Consider the following 12637-nt stretch of genomic DNA (forward strand, 5'->3'; position numbering starts at 1 on the left):
TCACAATTTTAAAGATGAATAGTTTGCAAACTGATTCATGCAAAATGTCGCCAGTTGGATACATATTTTGGGAAAAACAAATAACGAAAATTCTTACATTTGTTCACATTTTATCACTACAGCAGGAGTCGCGAAGAATTGTCAGACCCCTACTAATCCATTTAATATTTGTAGAATCAGAATTAAGAATCAGTTTTCACATGTTTTGATCATCATCTCTGAGGGAAGCCATTTTGAAAGTCTGTGTCAAGAGATGATGACAGTAATGTTTGGTTGTAAACACACACAGGAATCTGATTATGGTCTTAGTTTGACAGTGAATAGTCAATTTCAAAGTGTTGGGTTAGTCCTTTTATATTCGGATTACTCATGCGTTTATACCCATTCAATTGATCTGATTACTTGTGCACACACACAGTTTCTCCATCCGGGATATTTTTTTTCTTCGTGATGCCACGAAAAACTTGTAGTGCAAAGACAAATAATACATGCTAACTCCATCTTACTTGCTAAACAAGCCTCCTGTGTACTGGTTAATCTCTTCATCACATTAGCATTCGATTTTCTGACCTAACATCGAAAATACCACACTTGTATCCATCCATATGTAGTGTAAGTCCATGCTTCTGGGAAGCCATTTACAAGCACAACTTGTAAAAACCTGAGATGCAGAAATGGAGCACATTCTTGTAGCGCAAAGGAAATCACCACAATACTTGATTGTGATGAGTGACATGAGATTTGATTTTATTTTACGTCAAAAGTTGAGTGCAGGAACAAATCTTTTTGTGTTTTGATGTCACTCCTAGTTTGCCGCTTGTTTTACTTGCAAACGGCACGTTTTCGTGATTGTTTGTTCGTAAATGTTCATATAATTAAATCAATCATAGTCATCCGGAAATCCCAATTCTGATATCAGTCGGACTATTCCCCGCATGGAAAAGTACTTCCTTCGGCACCAGCACTCAAAATTGCCTATCAGGGATAAGGACAAAATCAGTTGAATTCTGATTCCTAACTAATATTCTAAACACAAACTTTAATCAAAATGTCATGCTTGGACTCAAAGAAAACATATTCATGTCGCTTAAACGTATGGTTTGACTTCCATTTTAATGATTCTTTTGTGTTTATGACAAAAATGGATCAAGTTAAAGGGAAATCCACTTAAAACCATTATGTAAAATATGTGCTAAGTGATCAATACTGAGTAAGGCAGCAAATTCCACACATTTCTTTTCCATTTCGTAGGAATGGCCATTTTAACACTGTGTTTAACTCAAACTGGAACCAAAGTTGCTTATTTACATGATCAAACTCAGAGCTCAGGAGGTAAAGCGCTCGTCTTGGCATCAAGAGATCGCAGGTTCGATTCCTGGCTCCTCCGAGTTATATGTCGAAATGTCCTTGGGCAAGACACTGGATCCCTAATGCCCCCAATGAGCAGGTAGTTGCCTTGCATGGCTGACGCTGCTATCGGTTAGTTAGTGTGTGAAAGGGAAAAGTGTGAAGCACATTGTAAATGTTACTTTTAACCGGAAAGCTCTTAATCTTAGCCCTGACAGCAAGTGGCACACCATGACGAAATGGCTGCCTACTAAATGATAACAATTGGTGGATTTTACTGCTAAAATTATTTCAAAAATGCAATAGTGATCTGCATGCTATCTTTAGGTCGAAGGGCCTCACAGAGTACATACAGTACATATGCCATAGATTGTGAAGAACATTTTCAAGGCGACAGAGACTTTAAGATTCATTGCATAACTAAGACAGATATTAAAATATATCAATTTACTTATAAATCTCCAACTGTTCACACGTTTAATATGATTGTTACGACACTTTGGTGTGAACTTCCATTCAGGCCAGTGGTGGGCAAAGGTTTTGAGCCGCAGGCCACGGAAAGAGACGAAAAAAGATATCCTGTCAGGACCAGAACGGAAGCAGGACCCAATTGCAGAGCGTTTACCACAAGTTTTATTGAAGAAAAGAGGAAGGGCTGCACCCACGATCCGGTGTTTGGTGGACGAGGGAAGCAACTCGCTATCGTACTCGGATTGTGATCTGAACACAGAAGTGGATCTTCCGTAGTGAACGATGGCGGTGTCAGGGACGGAAAAACTGGTCGGTAGCCGGGACTGGGAGAGGTAGGCGTGGTCGGGGTCTGAAACGAGTCATAAGCCAGAACGGGAGAGTAGACGTAGTCGGGGACGAAAAGGGGTCGTAAGCCTGGATTGGAGAGCAGACGTCGTCAGGATCAAAACAGGTCGGAGCCGGAGATAAACTGGAGCAAAAACGGGACAGGCGGGAGTCTGGGTCGAAAAAGGCTTGCCTGTTATACACTGAGGTTCGCAGACGGACTGACAACAGTGGATTGACAGGGCTGGGTTTTAGTAGGGACAGGGAGCCAATCAGAACCCGCTGTGGTTGGCGCCAAATGAGCGGACACAGGTGAATCACATCAGTAATCATGACATATCCATTTTTTCTAGTATAAATTTATGAAATAAATAAGCATGCAAACAACTATATGTACATCTCAAATGTAATGTTATATATGTTGATAAATAAATAATTTCATCAAACTGATTACGAAACACTCAGAATTGAAGCAAATTAATAGAATATGCCCCTTTTAAGCACTAAATTTAAAAATATGCATTACAGAATTCATAATCCAAAATATTTTTTGGGGTACACCATTTTTTTTATAAAATGAACAACAAAATATGTACATATGAAATAATTCGAAATGCAGGAACTGCCCAATTGAAAAAAATATATTAAAATGACATTTACCTGTAAATTATTTGAATGTACATAATGTTTTTGGGGAAAATACATTTATATGGAGGAAAGAGCCACAAAAGGACACTAGGGACAAGAGTGGAACCCAAACAATATTTTTCATTTGTACCATATTTTCCGGACTAGTAAGTTTTTATTATAGAATCCTGAGTAATTTACGTATACTTTTTCTAATTGTAATATTGTTTTAACTTTTGGTTCAGCGGGCCATAGTTTGCACATCCCTGATTTCGGCCTTTGGGGACTAGACCACTTGTGTTGGCCCCACTCCAGAGCACTGAACCTTGAGAGCAGCTATCCAGCATGTTTTCCTCCTCAACTGATCAGGTTCGTTATCGCCTTGTGCTGAACTCGCTGATGAGTTAATCATTTAAATGAGGCTTGTTGGTGAAGGCAAAAACTCAAAAGAAAGGCTTCTGCTCCTGTAAACTGTGGTTGTGGCTCTTGAACGCATTCAGTCAACTTTTGAGAATTTTTTGTGGCCAATGCTACTGTTATATTCCACTTAACAAATGCCCATACGTAGTGGAGAAAGATGTATCTTCGGAATTATTCCTGACTCCTGACAAGTACGAGTTTTACGATGGATATTTTAGGAACCATCTTGATCCATTGTTTACATATCCCAATTTGAGTAGCGTCAGGCCAAATACTCTCCCGGTGATTGAGGAGCAGGACACGATGCTTGACGCGGCGAGTCGGGTTTCTCGTCACGTGTTACAGGTCACATGACACCTCTACCTTGATGAGGAAGCACATGACCCTGCTGGGGGGGTATTCTCCAGGGGGGTCTCATCTATTGATATATGGACGCTCGTTACACACAAACGCATGCAAGACAAAGACCCCTGCGTGGCCCACTATCAGCACCACAAGCATTTGATGCTGCTTTGTGTGTATGTGTTGTGACTGCATGTACAAACGTTTGTGTGAGCCTGTATGCCTTTGTATAAAGTTTTTGAGTGAGCATGAGAAAATCAACTGTGGTATATATCGCAGTGGTTGGCCATCAAGACCAGCAATGCTTTTTTCCTAGCCTAAAAAATATCTCAAGTCATGTGAAGTTAATTTTATTTTGTCCATTAAAACTCATTAAATAATTCCAAACTGTCTGTCAGCTACTTTTCATTGCTTTACCCCTGGTTGTGCTGCTTCTTAAATTGTCCTTTCTAAGCATTTAACCATTCACATTTCAGCCAATACTTGTTGGCAGGTTCAGAAATCTACCCGATGTTCCTCACAATCAGTTCTGCAGACCCTGAGGCTGAAAATAAGTGACCATTAAACGGTTGGTTTGGACAATCAGATTCCAGGTTGGCAAGTCAGCGACTGCAAGCGCGCCTTGGGAAACGTCACCGATTTCACAGACTGTTATTGGCTAGGGGGGCTTAATGGAAGTATCGTCACGAAAAGTTGAAGAAAAATACAGTATCTCCGTGTCCACTGCCTCTGTCAAACGGACATTTTCAGCCCTAAATTGAATCAAAACGTATGCAAGAAATACAACAGGACAGGCTTGACTTTGAGCATTAGCTTCGACGGCAATAGAAAACTTTTTGATGGAACTAGAATGCAAGGAAAATATGTACGACAGAGTAATGAAATCTTGAGGAAGGTATGTTTGTTTATATATACATCGCAATTGTAACTGCAGTAAATATATATACTGGACTGTCTCAGAAAATTAGAATATTGTGATAAAGTTCTTTATTTTCTGTAATGCAATTAAAAAAACAAAAATGTCATACATTCTGGATTCATTACACATCAACTGAACTATTTCAAGCCTTTTATTATTTTAATATTGCTGAATTTGGCTTACAGCTTAAGAAAACTCAAAAATCCTATCTCAAAATATTAGAATATCATGAAAAAGTATACAAGTAGGCTATTCAACTAATCACCTGAATCATCTAATTAACTCGAAACACCTTGCGAGGGTTTCCTGAGCCTTAAAAACACTCAGCTTGGTTCAGTAAACTAAATCACAAGTATGGGGAAGACTGCTGATCTGACTGCTGTCCAGAGGACCATCATTGATACCCTCCATCAGGGGGGTAAGACACAAAAAGAAATTTCTCAAAGAGCAGGCTGTTCACAGAGTGCAGTTTCAAAGCATATCCACAAAAAGTCTGTTGGAAGGGAAAAATGTGGCCGGAAACGCTGCACAACCAAGAGAGATGACCGCAGCCTTAACAAAATTGTGAAGAAGAGCCGCTTCCAGAATTTGGGGGAGCTTCAAAGACAGTGGGCTGAAGCTGGAGTCCAGGTATCAAAAGCCACAGTTCACAGACGTGTCCGGGAAATGGGCTACAATAGCCGTATTCCCATGGTCAAGCCACTTCTGAACTCAAGACAACGGAAGAAGCGTCTGACTTGGGCTATGGAGAAGAAGCACTGGACAGTTGCAGAGTGGTCCAAAGTCCTCTTTTCTGACGAAAGCAAGTTTTGCATTTCATTTGGAAGTCAAGGCGCCAGAGTCTGGAGAAAGGCTGGAGAGGAGCAAAATCCAAGCTGCTTGAAATTCAGTGTGAAGTTCCCACAGTCAGCAATGGTTTGGGGAGCCATGTCAGCTGCTGGTGTTGGTCCACTGTGTTTCATCAAGTCCAGAGTAAATGCAACTGTGTACCAAGAGATTTTAGAGCACTACATGCTTCCATCTGATGAAAAGCTCTATGGAGATGAGGATTTCATTTTCCAGCATGATCTGGCACCTGCCCACAGTGCCAAAACCACCAGTAACTGGTGCACTGACCATGGCATCACTGTCCTTGATTGGCCTGCTAATTCCCCTGACCTGAACCCCATCGAGAATTTGTGGGGTATAGTTAAGAAGAAGATGAAAGACACCAGACCTACAAATGCAAATGAGCTGAAGGCCGCTATCGAAGCATCCTGGCTATCAATAACACCTCAGCAATGCCACAGGCTGATTGCCTCCATGCCACGCCGGATTGATGCAGTAATCCGTGCAAAAGGATTCCCAACCAAGTACTGAGTGCATCAATGGACATTTTCAAATGTTTGTTTTAGTTTTGCTGTTATAAAATTATTTTTTTACTTGGTCTGAGGAAGTATTCTAATATTTTGAGATAGGATTTTTGAGTTTTTTTCAGCTGTAAGCCAAAATCAGCAATATTCAAATAATAAAAGGCTTGAAATAGTTCAGTTGATGTGTAATGAATCCAGAATGTATGACATTTTTGTTTTTTTAATTGCATTACAGAAAATAAAGAACTTTATCACAATATTCTAATTTTCTGAGACAGTCCAGTATATATATATATGGATTGAATCAGCATACAAATTGTAAGTGTCGAATGCACAGCCCACCACTGATATATGGAGTGTGTAACTGATACAATATGTGGGAGGGTCCACTTGTCAGAAAATGTGTTTGACCAAGACAACGACCTGAAGTAAAATACTTTTTATTGTTTCAGAAAAAAACATTACAAAACAAAACAGCCAAGCAATCATGAGGTGTATTAATGTTATTGTGATGTCACAGAAACATCATGAGATTGCTCACGTTTTTCATACATGTTCACAAGTCATGTGATATTTAAATCCATATGTCATCACTTTGATGTTGTCCACAAAGTTGACAAATGCAACATTTGGCAATTGCTAATAAATGACAACAACCAGAGGAGGCAGGGCCTAAGCAGTAAGTCAGTGTTTTATAATCGCATTTTTTCATTTTTAAGTTAACTCAAGTGAAGTCATGTTTATTTGTATAGGTCTTAATTAGAAAGAGTTTCAAAGGGCCGCACAGACCACAGACTATTGCAAACTATTTGCAAAAACTGAGCAAATAACTATTATCATTCAGTTTTATTGTTGACCTTATTTACGCAACAATAATTTGTGGGGTGGTTTTGACTCACTGGAAGTTGAAGGCTGGAACCTGGACTCTTCTTTTTGTTAGCATGTTAGCTTCATTCAAAATCAAAACGTGCTTATTGACGTGTACCCTGCAACTTATTGGAGTCGAGGATCTGATGAAAGGTTGGATAAATGTTTGTTTTTTGTATTCTGTCTTTCCATTAATACCTATGCATAGTAAGTCAGGCAATTGATGTTTTTGTTGGGCGCTTGGCTGGACAAAAAGGATTGGATGGATACATAGATTGGACAAATGTTGTATGGGATGCCAAATGAAAAGTGGCATTGGAAATGGGCATTAAAATGCCATCTATCAATAATATGATGTAAACAGAAAGTCTTGGTGGTATCAATGTTTGGGACACAGTGTCCTGGCAACCTCAAAGAAGCGCGTCCGCTGGGGGTTCAGCGAGGGCAAAGAGTTGCTCCAAGTTGACGCCGACACCACACAGGAAGTCTCCATGCTCCGACTCCCCCTCTTCCTCCGGCCAGGCGCTGTCCAAGAATGACGAGCTCAGGAAGGACCTCTGGGACTCGACCAACGTGTCCGCATCTCCTACTGGGCTGCCAGCCTGCAAACTCAGCTCCTCATCCTGAACTATGGGGACCAGGGCATCGCTGGCATCGAGACTGAGCTCACCACTGAGCGCAGAGTCCAGCAGGGCATCCCAGTCAAAATCGCCTTTGAGGGGGCCGCTGTCCTTATGGTCGTCTATGGGCAGCAGCGGTGATCCGGAACGGCGAGGGGTCTTGCCTCCAACACTCCTACGACCCGACTTTCTCTTGGTTCCGCCCCGTGGCGCTGGCCATGACCCCAACATGGTACCCTCGGCCATGCAGGCATCCCAGCCCTTTTCCGTGGCCTCCTCAAACTCCTGTAGGAGTCGTTGGGACTGGTCGTCTGGACGCAGGGTGTTCGCGGGGCTCCCGGTAGGAGGTGGCACAGAGATCCCCAGGCGGTTTTGCAGCGCTGGATTGATCCTAACAGGTGGCATGCGGCGTTTCTTGTAGGCACCGCTCAAAAGGCGTTCGGCGTACTGGGGGTCAATCTTCCAAAAGCCTCCCTTGCCTGGTTCATCCTTCTGACGAGGAACTTTGATGAAGCACTTGTTGAGAGACAGGTTGTGGCGTATCGAGTTCTGCAACGACAAAGGGCTGACCGTTAGCTTAGCTTCATTTAGCTTGGCCTCTGTTTTTGCTCAGTTTAATCTTAGCGTAACAACTACAGAAAAAAGTTCAAGTTCTGCGACAAAAAACAACTGACACTGAATTTACTGTAGCTCAGTTTAATTTATCGTTGCTAGGTATGGTCAAGGTTAGCGTAAAAACTACATTTAACTGGGTTCTGCAATGACATACAGCTAAACCTGCGTCAACCTTATTATATCTTAGTATATTCAATATAGTTTAGCTTAGCTTGTGTTAGTTTGGTTTAGCTTATCTTGTTTTGAGTTACAGTAAATCTGTTTAGCTTTATTTATATTATCTTGGATTATTTTGTTGAGCTTTGTGTCACTGCAAAAACAAAAAGGCAAAAGCCTCAATGAAACTCCTTAACTGACTTGAACAAAATTTCCTATCCCAATGTTACTACAAAATAGCATCGTAGCAAGATTATTTTACTCAAACTTATTTGGCTTTATCACACAAGCGATGACTAATCTGCAAGCTATGTAAAACGGATTATGATTATAGGAACTATTATGATATCACCTTAATAAACTACTGTCCTAGGCAAACCATGCAAAGTAATCAGTAGAGTTAACGAGGAGGTATAAAAAACACGCTACTGTTATACATGTTTTTAATAGCCCCCTCTCCTCATTTTGTACCTTTGCCTGCCGTCCTCAGTCTTAATGGAACTGTTGACCTTTGTTAAATATTATCTGACCCATGGTGGGGCTACAAAATTGGCTTCATCAATCATTTATAAGACAAATTAAAACTTTTAGTTGAGAAGGGTTAAACTTCTTAAAACAGACCTGGGCACTTTGTTCCTGGAGGGCCGGATGACATGCATGATATTGCTTATTTTATAGCCCTTTATCAAAATAATCCAAGATAATATACAGGTGATTCAAATGTCATGTCATGCTTATTTTATAGCCCTTTATCACAATGAGTCTCAAAAGGCTGCACAGACATAAACAATTGATTATTTTATGGGCCAAAAACTTAAAAGAAATTCAAACTGTGCATGTTACCTCTGCAAGAAGAATTTCAACGATTAGTTCATTCTAATAATAAAGACAAATATTTTGTACTTAAAAGACTTTGTTTGAAAACGGCATTTTGTAGAGCGGCAACGGAAATCTATCACCGGGATAGTTAACAACCTCCCGCCGACTTGCTATCGAGCTGATAATTTGTATCACCTAAGGGGATATAGAGAAACCTCCGAAATCATGCAGAACATGCGGCCCTTGAGGACCGGAGTTCCCAGGTCTGTCTTAAAATGTGTATAGAGATGTGTAAGTGTATTGATAGTGGGGTTTTTTTGCCCATCCACCATTTTGTGCAGTATAAGAGTGTGTATATTGTCTTGCGTGTTTGTGTTATTCAAGTTGGTCATGTTTGCGTCTGCCAGGGCATCAGCCATTTTGTTTACCTGCCAAGTGGGCTCAGCGTGCTTGAAGTAGCAAAAGTTGTCGGTGATCCACTTGTAAATCCCAGAAAGCGTCATCTTGCTGTGTTTGCTGTGCTTCATAGCCATGCATATGAGATGCGCGTACGAGTACGGCGGCTTAACGCCCGGGTCCGTCTTGTAGTCTACTTCGTCCGGGCAATGCCCTCGTGCCACGATGGCGGGCAGCGGCAGAAGGCGGCTGTAAGCTGCTGCCGTAGGTTTGCCGGGTGTGAGGGGCGGACCCGCCGAGGCCGGGTCGCCCGCCAGCGGGGAGGCGGGCGCCTCCCAGCCTAGCGGGTGGCAGCGGTGGGGGGGAGGCGGCTTGTTGGGGGGGATGCTGCCCCCAATGATGGAGAAGTCCTGCAGCCACTGCAGGCTGGTAAGGCTGTCGTCCAAATTGGAATCACCGCCCCAGGAGGTGCCTGACTCGGAGCCCGACCGTGCTCCCACCCCAGCGCTGGCCTCTGCCTGTGCCGCCACCGCCACTAGAACCTCTTCCAGACCTGCGGATTCTTCTGGACCTGCCTGGTAGCACGACTCCATGCTCATCAACGCCCTGATCGCCTCCTTATCTTCACCTTTACAGTCCTCAGCTCAACTGCAAAAGTACAGTTAAGTGAGTGTGTGACTGATATTTTGTGTCAACTTTCCTCCCGTTATTTTATGTTTTGGGTTTATTTCGCCAAAGAAAATTTTTGAATAGGAAAAAAATATAACCCTCCTCTGGTGTTGGAGTTGCCATGGACCCATTTTGGATTTGAAATGCAAACAAAAATAATGTGTTTATTGCATCAAGACTTCTTGACTCAACAGAATAGAATAAAGAAAGTTGACTACATTATAAAATGCTCAAATTTAAATTGTTGCATTTGTATTGTTTTGGGTCGGTTTTGACCTTGCTATAGAAACAAGATTAAAAAACACTCATCTACAGCCAAAACTAGGATCATATGTGGACTGGGCATGTTGTGCATCAACTGCAAGTAAGATTTCTGCAAAAAAAGAGTCAGTACATGCATCTAAACACATACCAACATACACATGCTCTTCCACACAGAGACTTTTACACAAACGTTGCCATTTATTTATTTTTTGGAACAATTTATCAATCTTTGTCCTTCTTGGCTGTTGTTTGGTCTTGCAATTTTATATTTTCTAATTTGACCTGTTGTGCCTTTTCTTCTACATTGCATTAAAGTTTTATTGCTGAAAAAAGGAATTTCTTGTTCTTGAAATTTATATATATGAGTCGAAATCAACTCTAAAACTATGGATGTTATGATAACCACTATTATTAAGACTGAAAAACTGTATATTTTGCAGATGTGTTGTAATACCCCAAAGAAATAGGCAGCAAAACCACCTTTTATTTTTTCAATTATTTTGAGGTTCGGTTTAGAGATTTCCTAAATTAAAATTAAGAGCTGTACTGGCAGAGAAAAGACCCAGAGATCCACAATGAAAATAGAAAACTAATGTATTTTTATGGATAAGGAAGCCTAACAATGTAACCAGATGTGAAAAAAATTGATGATGTATCATTGATTTTAGTTTATTTTATAGCATATTTAAAACACAGATAGCTATCATATCGTTAATATGGGGTGTGTTCCAAGAAAAGAAACACAAGTGGAGGGTTTAAACTTATTTTTGTAATCGCTTTTTGTTAGAGCGATCTCCTCTTGCCCATCTTGGCTCTAATCCAAATCTTCTAGGGTACTGGTAACAGATGATAACGTCATTGACTATGGGAAGACAATGGGAACTGATACTCTTGACATCTTTTCTGCAAATTAAACTTGATTGTGACAGTTTCTGTTACATGTTAAAACCATCTGCAGATCTACTGAAGTCTGTGAAATCCTGTGTCTCTACGTACAATAAGCAACACTAAATTTACTGCAAGTGGAAATTGAACTAAGAAAGATGCCAAAAGAATTGTTTGTGTTGATTGATTGGTAAAGAAAACAAAACTGGTTTACACAAATCATCTTTGTTTTTAATCTACATCAGAGATGTCAAACTCGATTTGGCTCTGGGGCTGGATCCAGACTTTTTGATCAGTAAAAGAATGTCAACTGCAATTTTTTAGCTAATGTTTTTCAGTATTATGCTTTATAATTCAGCCTACATATTGTAATCATGGATGACAATGGATCTTTTCTAAACAACATATTAATTCACAACCAACTAGGAAAAAAAAACACTTATATGTTTGGCATTGAACTGATTTATTTTAACAGATGAGTGAATTCAGTTTTAGACCTGAACTAACTCACCACGCAAAGTGAACACTGCCCTCTGACGGTCGGAGGAAGCATTTGGTTTACAATTATCGAAATAAAATCATAACTTTCGATAGAGAATGACATAATGACGTTCTCCTTTTTTCGACATACTTTGCATGGGGGGCTGGATTAAATCATCCAGCGGACCAGATCTGGCCTGCGAGCCGTAAATTTGACATAGATGTGTCAGTCTTGCTGTGAGTGAGTGAGTGAGTGAGTGAGTGAGTGAGTGAGTGAGTGAGTGAGTGAGTGAGTGAGTGAGTGAGTGAGTGAGTGAGTGAGTGAGTGAGTGAGTGAGTGAGTGAGTGAGTGAGACAGACAAGGTGAGAACATGAAATGGACTTAGTGAAGTGAGAGAGGAAGGAAGCGTGACAAAGTGTGAACGAGAGGACTCATTTGAACACAGTCCGTTTCTCTTCACACCTGCACGCTGCACACCTGGCTGGCAATTTCAATTGCAAGCAACCGTACACTAAAAAAGGAAAATACATAAAATAAACTTTTGAAGACATGTGAAACTATTTTCACAAACGAAACGTATTTAAGTTAGTAAACATTTCTGTAATACTCATATTTCCTCTATGAGTATCGGACAAGATAAAACAGTTATGATGCTACAACCAAATTAAATGAATATATGTCTGTCCTTACCTGCAGTCAAGCGTTTCTTGTCCGTGTGAATTGGGCACGCGCTTTCTGCCTGCGTGTACGTGCGTGTACGTGCTTGCGGGCGCGATGGAGACCAAAGAGCCACGCAAGAAAACGAAGACGACGCGCAACAGCAGGGACACTTTAATACCTGAACACGTAACCCAAGCAACGGGGCTGCGCCCCCTTGTAAACAATCTGCCTCCCGCCCATTGGGTAGCCCGTTTCCTCGGAGACACACGAACACGGTCAACGTGGAATCCGTCTGTCTATCTATCTATCTATCTATCTATCTATCTATCTATCTATCTATCTATCTATCTATCTATCTATCTATCTATCTATCTATCTATCTATCTATCTATCTATCTATCTA

The 12637-nt window shown here is 41.0% G+C and overlaps 1 protein-coding gene across 1 annotated transcript; it reads right to left on the bottom strand.

The window, feature by feature from the left end:
• Nucleotides 1-6226: 6226 nt before the first annotated feature.
• On the bottom strand, nt 6227-12410 carry foxj1a (forkhead box J1a). Its single transcript, XM_088341148.1, has 3 exons — nt 12265-12410; nt 9308-9923; nt 6227-7838 (listed from the first exon to the last, which is right to left on the bottom strand). Exons 2-3 carry the CDS (start codon nt 9872-9874, stop codon nt 7080-7082), a joined length of 1326 nt encoding a protein of 441 aa, XP_088197274.1. The 5' UTR covers nt 9875-9923; nt 12265-12410; the 3' UTR covers nt 6227-7079.
• Between the last annotated feature and the right edge of the window lie 227 nt (nt 12411-12637).

Source organism: Urocampus carinirostris, chromosome 1 (assembly GCF_059441175.1).
Source record: "Urocampus carinirostris isolate Australia breed hairy pipefish chromosome 1, RoL_Ucar_1.0, whole genome shotgun sequence".
NCBI lineage: Eukaryota > Metazoa > Chordata > Actinopteri > Syngnathiformes > Syngnathidae > Urocampus > Urocampus carinirostris.

Excerpts from the sequence above, each read along its gene's own strand:
- foxj1a (XM_088341148.1), bottom strand. The coding sequence starts at position 9,874 with ATGAGCATGGAGTCGTGCTACCAGGCAGGTCCAGAAGAATCCGCAGGT. Across the intron at positions 7,839-9,307 it reads ACGCTGAGCCCACTTGGCAG|AACTCGATACGCCACAACCT; the intron begins GTAAACAAAATG and ends TTGTCGTTGCAG.